The following is a 9,798-nucleotide window of genomic DNA, read 5'->3' on the forward strand; positions in this document are numbered from 1 at the left end:
TCGGATTTTGGGACTCCACTGGCTTTTAGCTTCCTCACCACAGTTTTCCGGACCGAGTGGTTAGACAATCGTTTGTCTGGACACATCTCCTGTAAGGGTGAGTTTTCTTTCATAGTTGCCATGATTCTACTGATAGCATTTTTACCCATTCGGCTTTTCTTCTACCAGACATCTGTTTTGGTGGGGTTGTCAATGCACGCCAAGTAAAAAGGGCCAGATAACTTTAAATCTTCAGGCTTCTTGGCCAGTTAACTCTTTAAAAGTGCGACAGGGCATCGTGAGTCGCAAGTTGCGAACATTTTAGGTAGTACAGACCTTGGTTGAAGTCGTAATCCTCCTTGCCGTGTTTTTGTGGGGCCTTCTGCGAATGTTATGAACTCGTTGCCGTTGTCGTCTTTATTAAGCGTGAAATCCTCCACATTCATTGTGTAGTGTTCTTGGCAGTCACGTAAACCAAGATGCTGTGACAGGAGCCACCACATTGTGTAAAGGAGGGACCTGGGAGATGAATTTCCAAGCTGTCCACATTCCCACGGCACTTCTTCTTCCTCTCTTGTTAGGCTTCGTGACTTATCTGGCAATTCTCCTTTACCTTCGTTTCGCAGCTTACGCGCCTTTCCCTTTAGCACTTTTCGAGAACTCAAAAATTCTCTGTCCTTTTTAATTGACAAAGAATAGCCTTTCTCCTTCAGGTGGCGGTCAAGTGCTGCTTGCATTACTTTTAAGGAGCCAGGGTCGTAGTCGGTTTCGTCTTGTTTACGGACAGAGGCATAAAACCGCTCAAGAACTTTATCCAGCTGTTCAAGAGGAAGCTTCTCAGGGCTTTTGTCGGAGCATTTTCATCACACCAGTTCTCAAAAACTCTCAACCAGTTAACTGTGCTTTTACGGGTGTTCAAGTTTTCGGGAGCGTCTTTTAATGCCGCAACATCAGAATCTGTAACATCTTCAAACCCTGACGCCATTTTGGCTGCGTCGGAACGGTTGCCATGGCAATTTTGTAATTTCACATGTGAAATTATAAATTAACGCTGAAATTTCGCGCCAAAATTAAGGAGTAATTTGTCACCCATGATATTAGACTTGTAGTTAAAGTTTGGACGAGTTTTCATCATATTCACCATTTTCGCCAAATTCTTGATTTTCGTCAAAATCCCCACTTTCAAAGGGGACCCTTTGCCATCTCATTTGGAGATCTACTAAGACTTCGACGATTTTTACTATTTTCGCCATTTCCGCCAAAAAGATAACTGATGGTCATTTTATTTAACTTGTTCCGACGGTTTTGGTAAATTTTCGCCAAATTCATCGTTTTCGCCACGTTCCGAAAGGGCTCCTATACCATCTCATTTGAATTTCTGCTAAACTTGGCGAATGGTCGCCTTGTTCACCATATTCGCCACTCTCAAAGAGAACCCTTGCTACTTCATAAGAATATTCGCCCAACATTGGTGAATTTTCGCCAATGTGTGCCATTTCTGGACATATCTCCCACCCTCCCGTAAGTATGGGATGATGTTCCCTTACTACAGTCTCATTAGCTCTCCTTATATCTACGCAGTCTAATACCCCGAAACTTTTGGAATTACTACGACCGAGCATAAAAAAGGTCTAAGGCTTTAAACTCATGGTTCAATAATGTCACATTCTACAAGTTCCTCAAGCTTTCATTTGACTTTTTCCCCTAATAGCCCATAAGGTGGGGTCTCAGGTTCTGTACAGAAGGCTAAACAGTCAATTTCATCAATGTGAAGTTTTGCTTGAAAACCTTCAGTTTTCCTACTCCATTATAACACTCTGGGCTCTTTTTTAAGCATAGCCAGCTGTTCTAAGGTCTCACTGTTACGTATTACCCACGCTTTCTCTTCTACGACAAAAAGAAACACATGGCAACCTTTATCTTTGTAACAAAGTTCAGATTTAAACTCACCAGCAGTAGTGAGATGCTCATTGGATCAACAAGAGTACAACTTCCTGTTAGAAATTCTTGATATGCATCTCACTTTTATCTCCTTGAGCATTTCCTATGTTTCTCTATCGATAATATTGCAAGTAGAACCAGAATGTCAACAACACCTTCAAGTCGAACTGTGAAGCTCTAAGTCATGGAGGGGATATCTCTTCCACTGGTTTGGAGGGTGAAGGGGAAATCGTCATCTTCGTTTATTCCCTCTCTTGGGTCTATTGACATCCTCTTCTTTCGTTTTAAAAGGTTTGGAAAATATGCATTTCATGCAAATACCGTATTTATTCGATTAACCGCCCTGGGCGCTTATTAAATTTTTGGACCTTGAGAATGGGCGCTTATTCGAGGTGGGCGCTTATTAAATTTTCACCATTCTCCGCAAGTGTAGTAGTATATTTTGCAACAAAACAGTAAATGCTAATAACAAAAAGCGAAGATGTAACAAAGCAAGGTTTGTGTACAATACTACCCTGAAGAAAACTCCGTCTTCGGGAGGATCTCTTATTATATCTTATTGGAGCTTTTTTGGGAGGGAGTGGGTTGGGGTGGGCGCTTATTCGAGGCTGATGGCTTATTAACTTTATCTGCCTTTAAGATGGACGCTTATTCGAGGTGGGCGCTAATTCGAGGTTGGGCGCTTATTCGAATAAATACGGTAACAAGACTTGCCTTTTTCTCTGGATCTTTTGCAAAATGGCTTTTGAGTCTACAACAAAAACAACTTCCACCTCCACTTTTAAACGAAAAAAAAGCTTCCCGCTCCGAGGAATTGATGTTTCCGCTTCGTGAATTAGTTTTAATTGACTACGCCCGCGACTTTCGGCACATTTCATGGACCAAGCAATATCCCGGAGCGGCCTTCGGAAGTGTGATGAGCTTCCTGCAAAGATCATGTTCTTCGATTTGTGGATGTCGCAGTTCTCAGCAAGCTGGAATAGTCTGGTCACAAACAGATCTGCCGTGTCGGACTCCTCCTGTCTTGCTTGTAGGAACTATTGCCTTTCAAATGTGACGTTTACTTGAGGGGAAAATGTGCATCCAGTAATTTCAATGCTTTCGCATTCTGTGTTTCTTCTTCTTGTGCAGGTCCAGGGTCGCTCAGCGTAACAAAAATGTCCTGTACATCTTCTGTCTAGCGCGATATAAGAGTAAGGCTTATTTTTGTGCACCTTTTTTGATACCCTTGGCCTCGAGAAAACTCTTATAACAACGTGTTCATCGTCACCAACTTCGCCCCGCGGTAGTCGGTCTGCCTACAGTGGAACGCGTTCATGTTTCCAAGTTAAGTGTTTACAATTATCTTTTCTCCGAATATGTTCTAGTTTCCTTGTCTATTGCAGAGTTTCAAATATTGAAATTTAAGTCAGAACTGATTGAACTAGATTACGACCACATAGCACCAAAACTACACAACCCTTCTCTTAGACCTCCTTGAGTTACCTCATAACAATCTGTATATCCTGGCAGACAACACTACATATGTGAAATCTAAAAACCATGCACTAGTAAATGGAATGACGAGGTGTATGCTGTCAATTATGGGGACACAAGAAGGCTTGGTACGAACCCGAGGCCATAAGAGATCGATAAGGGGCGCTACACACAGAACAAGTACTACAGTAGTTGCCTGTACGTTCTCACAAAATGCTAGCAAGACCTCCCAAGAGGAGAGGATGCCACATGACTGGAAAAAAGCCGGATTGTTAAAAATCTTAGGAAAGAGGAATGCGGCAATGCGTGAATTGTAGAGAGGTATCACTGATTTGCGTAAGATGGTAAAAAAGATCATAGTTACTTTTATCGTTTTCAGAAGGCAGAGGACGCTAAACAGAATCAGCATTCAAGCTTTAGAAAGGCTTGCTCTTGCATCGACAAAATGGCCACCTTACGTAAAGTAACCTACCAGCCCATTGAATGGAATACCTACTTCTACGTTAATTTTAATGCCTTAAAAGAAGCTTTTGACGACGAAGACAGAAACACCATATATAGAGTCGCATAGAGCGAGCATTATAGTATACTAGCAAAATGCTGGTTGACAATCTCTGAAACTTGTCTTCTTGCTATCTCTCCCCCCCCCCCCCCCCCCGCCACAAAAAAAAGAAAAAACTCGCAAAAACCATTCAATAAGAAATCAATTTTTGTTTTCATGAGTGTTTGACCGACTACTTTAAGCTTTGAATAGAACAATTTCATTCACGAAATAATTTATTCTTGTGTGTTAGATCAGAGATACTGATCCCTCTGCACTTTTGCAAACGCGAACGGCGCATCGATATATTGTTTTGTCATGAAATTGGAAGGGATGTTGAAATAATTCCAACTTAACTTGAATAAGAATTCGAATAGTGTGCTCTTCGTTTTCCCCTTGCCATGGCAGTATTACCTCAACGAAACAACATTCATTTATATAATTGCACCACCGGAATTTTTCAGCTAATGAAGATGTTTATTACGGGAAGCCCTAAACACATAAAAGCGGAGATAAAGGGGAACGTGTGGTCATCTCCGCAGAGGTTAATGTAAACGTCTTATTTACTTCTGGGATTTAAAATAACTCTAAGTTACTTTTGAAATTGGGTTCGTGGAACGGATATAATTTCCACTACTTTATTTTGGTTTTGAAGACATGATTTAAACACTTATATTATACTAAGAAAAAAAAAGGGGCATTAAGCAAAAATCGCGTAATTCAAGAAGGTAAGTCAATGAGAGCCTTAAAAGCAATAATAAATGATATATCCAAAGCACAATTATCTCAGGGGTGTCAGAATTGATATGATCGGGACTATCAAAGACTTTAGAAGCAAAATTACGAGAAAAATGAGTTATGGCGTCTCCGAATGCAATTACATGAACTGTTTGTCCAACCACCTTCTGAACATGCTATTTCTACAATCGAAAAAAGAGCTACTGCATCAAATAACAAAGTTACCCTTCCGAAGCAAGAATAAAGACGAAATGTATTATGTGATATTTCATTTCGGTGGCGTATCTGAGAAAAAAAAATTCGCTCAGACCACGTCATAAGGCCTTGGACAAGGCAATAGCAGACGGTCTTTCTGTACAGTCCTTCGCTATCATTAAAAACACTGGACACTGGAATTTTGTCATTAGCTGTTTTCAAACTAGAGCTAGAAATGGATTATCCGTCTGAGACTGGCCTGTGCATAGTCGCCCCCTCCCCCACAGACACCCCTTCTCCGGTTTTTTCTGGGTGGAGGGGGCGGCTGTACACAGGCTTTCTGAAACGGATAATCCATCTTCAAACTGTCCGTCAAAATTGACGGATAAAGTCAGGCGGATTGTTCATTCAAAATTAAAACCCTTTGCATTTCAAATTAAGACATATTACCTATCTGACGCGAATTATCAAACGAATAACCCATCTCACACGAATAATCCGTCTCTTGTGTGAAAACGGCCATTTCTGTTTTAAATGAATGTCCCTCCTACCTTGAGTTGGGCGTCCGCATGTCTGCTTTTGCTTTTTCACAAAGATTATTTTTAAAGTGACTGTATTGACATTTCTATACGTAAAATGATATTAGAAGTGGAATACTTTATAACTAGTATGATCTAACAAATCCGGTTAAAATCTTTCAAAAGAATAACTTCATTTTATCCCGAGATGATCCTAAGACCGTTATTTTGCTTTGAAGGTACAAAAAGTACAGGTTTATTAATATTTAACTCTGTGAAACACAAGAAATTAATTTTAAACTTTTTTGTTAACTATAACAGAAAAAATAACCGATAGCCGTGAAAGAGGCAAAATTTTAGCCGATAACCGTAAAAGCTACCACCCCATTGAGACCCTCAAATAGTTGCATGAAAAATAGACTGAAACTGGCAAAAATGCTTCTCAAAAGGCCTCTATCAATAAACAGCTGGGCCGTGCTGTTCTTCTCTTCCCTCGAGTTTTATACGGTATGCAGAAGTTGCCAGATCTCAAAGGACCTTGGATAGGGGTGATTTGAGACGCCGAAAAGGAAGAAAAGCATGGTAAAGTTAATTACACCATTAATCAATTTGAAGTTAGCCCGTCGAGTCTCGACGAAAACGAAAATAATAATTAATAAAGCATTTAAAACAAAAAGAATTTGTCCAATTACACAGGCAGTTTGGCCCTGACGGCCAACTCTACGCCTGGATGAAGAGTTATCTCTCAAATAGAAAGCTATTTCCGGTGATAAATGCCTTTGAACTGGAACGTCTCCGTGTTCAGCTTGATATTTCTTGTTCTACAACGCTCTAAAAGGTTCTTTAGGTTTTGATCATGGTCAAGGTCAACCTTTTCATCAGTATACCTTTGGCTATATACACTCCCTTAAGTCTCTCAAGGCATTGGCCGAGCTCGCGTTGGAAACACTTAGTTGCTGGGCAGATACCAAATAGGGGTCTGAAATGTCGTGAGCTTGCCGGGCTCTTCGTCAGGTTGTGTCTGAAGAAATCCATTCTTCAGATCGTCTTTTTCAACACTCTCCCTTTGGATAGCTCTGGCAAAATATCCTCCACCACAGGTAGTGGGTGGTGTCGACACTTCAATGCTTGGTGTAGGTGCTGTTGGTCGATGCAAAACCTAACCTTTCCATCTAGCTTCTGAGTCGCAACCATGCTAGCCACCTATTGTGTAGGCTCATCCTCTCTTCTGATTTCTTCCAGGCTCTCAAGGGGATTAAGTTCTTCCTTCAATTCTACCTTAACTGCTACGGGAACACGCAAGGGAGGCATTACAACGGGTGACACTTCATCGTCGACTTCCAAGTGCAGCTTAACTGCCTCCCATCTTGCCCACGGCAGGATCCTGAATACGTCAGTATACTCTGATAGGACTATCTCCGCTGTCAGGCCTTTTGATATTGTGCACTTCGGCTAGCTCAGAACCCTTTGAGGGCTACCTGTCAGACTGTAGGGTGTCCTGATGCTGAACTACCACCAGGTTCATTTTATGCACGCTTCAGCCCCGAGGAGTGGTGCAAATACATCAACTACCACAACAAATTCGTCAGTATAATCAACGTTGTTTCGTGGGTTTCGCACAGGTGCTATGACGGTGCCCAACACTCTCAGTTTGGACTTGGAGTAGGTAACAAGTTTTCGCATTGTTTTCAGGATTTCAGCATCAGCAGGCAAGTAGCTGCGGGACAGGACATTGCAGGATACTCCAGTGTCCATCTGCATTTCAAAAGTTTTGTTCCCGATTTCCATGGCTGCATAAATTCTGCCCTTGTTGCTGCTGATAGCATTGACCTGTTCAGCGAATGACAGGGCCCACAGTTCATCCTCAGATGAGGTTTGCAAATATTTGTGTACCGCATGTACCTTAGGCTTGCTTTTCTACAAGTCTCTCTGGGGCTGTACTTTTCTTGGTGTCGAAAGTGAAACGGTTTGTAGGCAGACAGAACTGAAGTGGTTTTGGTTGGAACACTTTGTACAGGTCTTGCCATATGCTGGGCATTTCTCCATTCCTCTTTCATGTTTTCTGCTACAGTATTTGTACTCTCTCAGTTCCCTCCCTATTTTGGACTCGTTTAGATGATGTACTGCTTCTGCGCCGTGGCTGGAGATCTATTTCAGCTGGATGTTTGCAGCTTCAGCTGGTCTACAATATTTCATGCATTTCTCCAATCTCGGCTCTGCGTTGTCTGAAATACCACATGCGAGTCGTTCGCTAATCATTTCTTCCATTAGGGATCCAAAGGCACACGGTAGCCAGTGTACAAAGTGTAGATGCATAGGTGTCAATTGTTTCTGTGGGTTCTTGTGCTCTGGCATGAAATTTTTAGCGTTCATAAATCGTATCAGTCTTGCCTACGCAGTAATTATTTCACAACTCCAAGAGTTTATCGATCCTGCATTTGTCAATTTGACAATTCCTTTTTCTAAGGTCTAGTTTCAGCAAATATTATACCCCTACCACTGAGGGGAATAGGAAATTAAGGAGGAAAGCGGGTTGAGAGAAAAAAATTACATAGTTTGGACATAGTTATTAGAGGAGACTGGTTATGAAAAGCGGCAAACATCAATGATAAAAACAACAGTGCTGCAGTTTATGTTGGAAGCACCCTGAAAGTGCACAATCCTTTGTTTTCTGTTGGCAAATTGTTACGGAATAAATTAATGTAACGTTTTTATTGGTCAATACAATCAAAATGATAGGAATTCTTTTGAACTTTGTGCACTTTCAGGTCCACAAAAACATATAACAAAGGAGTCTGACGGGTTTCATAACCATTCCACTCAATTAACTTTGGTTTGGATAAAAGAAAGTTGGAATTACCAGGGAAAGGTGGTCCTAATACACATTTCCTTTGTGCTAGGGTATGAATATTATCTTAAACTGCAGTTATTATGATTTTTGTTTTGATTGTGAATAATGTCTCAGTTATACTTGCATATTGTCTAAGAAACCATTTAATGCCTGACGTGTGCAAAAAACATACATTCCCACCCCTTTAATTACGCATGGTTTTTCTAAGCCCATCCCAGTACATGCATAAAAACAGTGACCCACCCCCCTTGGATCATTATACGTTTATGGGAAACTGCCCACATACCCCTCCCCAAAGGCCAACATTATGTCCTAAGTGAGAAGTAAGTGTTATTGTTGACCTAGGGAAGGGGAAGCAGGGCAGTTTCCCAAAAACGTATAATGATCGTCCCCTTATTTTTCCAGTCCCCCTCCCCCCCCCCCCCGGGACTTAACGGTATAAGAGGTCAATAAATGGGAAGGATGACTAAAGAAATTCGGATCCGTATACGTTTCTAGGAAACTATCCACAAGACTTTGTCTAGCCACCTTGGCGTGGAACTTGATTCGATCAATGGAGCGCAGCACTCACATGGGCAGCAGCTATGAAAACGGAAAGTTTTTACTTAACAAAAGAGTTTAACTCCCACTGGACTGGTAGTGGCGTCATGTGAAAACGCTATATAGAAAAAGATAAGGCGCGATTGTTTACAATAGTACGACGGAACCACGCTTCGCAGAACCCCGTTAATGACGGAAAATTTTCTTTTATTTTTCGTTTTATGCTCATGTTGCGTCTTCGGTCAGCTAACTCTGGAGCATTGGCAAGAATTCATTCAATTCGTCAATTGTGAACGATCAGCAAAAAAATGTTTTTATTATGAGGGTCAAATGACATCTTCATACAAATTAACGTGCATCATGATACAAATTTTTAATTCATGAGTTCATGGCGAACTTTTGTTTGATAACGTTTTGCACGCATTCGCTCGTTTGGGTGTTTAGCGCGCCTAAAGCAATGAGAAAGGAATTCATATGGAAGATATACGATCCATCCATACATTCAGAATAAGTTTATTTAATTAAAATGTCATGTTCCGTAAAGATTGATACAACCCCGCGTAAAACTACGCGTAGGTAGAATTCGAGAGAAGCACGTACGGTCCATCAATTTACCTTTTTTAAATTAGGGGAATACATTACATAACCCCTCATTATTGTTCACTATCTGAAAATTTGGTGGCCGCTTTGACGTAATACATAAAACATAGGACGCAGTGTACATGTTTTATCACCAGATGAAACACCGAGAAGAGAGTTGAAAATACGACGCGAAGCGGAGTATTCTTGACGAGCTGAACGGCGTTATATATATTTTGTTATCTTTAGAAAATTCGAGGAAGGTGAAATATGCTGCGCTGATCTGAATATAAATATTCAAACTCTTTCTCGTTTAGGGCAAGTGTAAGTAAACATATGCGGAGTACCTTAGAGTAGCAGCCTCCCACGCAGACATTCTTAAGAATTCTTGACGTTTTCCTCCCCAATGTCCAAAGAACATTTGTGTGGGAGACTGCCCA

At 41.1% G+C, this 9,798-nt stretch overlaps 1 protein-coding gene across 1 annotated transcript; it reads right to left on the reverse strand.

The window, feature by feature from the left end:
- Positions 1 to 248: 248 nt before the first annotated feature.
- LOC140941832 (uncharacterized protein KIAA1958-like) lies at positions 249 to 1,475 on the reverse strand. Its single transcript, XM_073390840.1, has 2 exons — positions 1,342 to 1,475; positions 249 to 822 (listed from the first exon to the last, which is right to left on the reverse strand). Exons 1-2 carry the CDS (start codon positions 1,473 to 1,475, stop codon positions 249 to 251), a joined length of 708 nt encoding a protein of 235 aa, XP_073246941.1.
- Positions 1,476 to 9,798: the final 8,323 nt, after the last annotated feature.

Source organism: Porites lutea, chromosome 6 (assembly GCF_958299795.1).
Source record: "Porites lutea chromosome 6, jaPorLute2.1, whole genome shotgun sequence".
Classification (NCBI taxonomy): Eukaryota; Metazoa; Cnidaria; class Anthozoa; order Scleractinia; family Poritidae; genus Porites; species Porites lutea.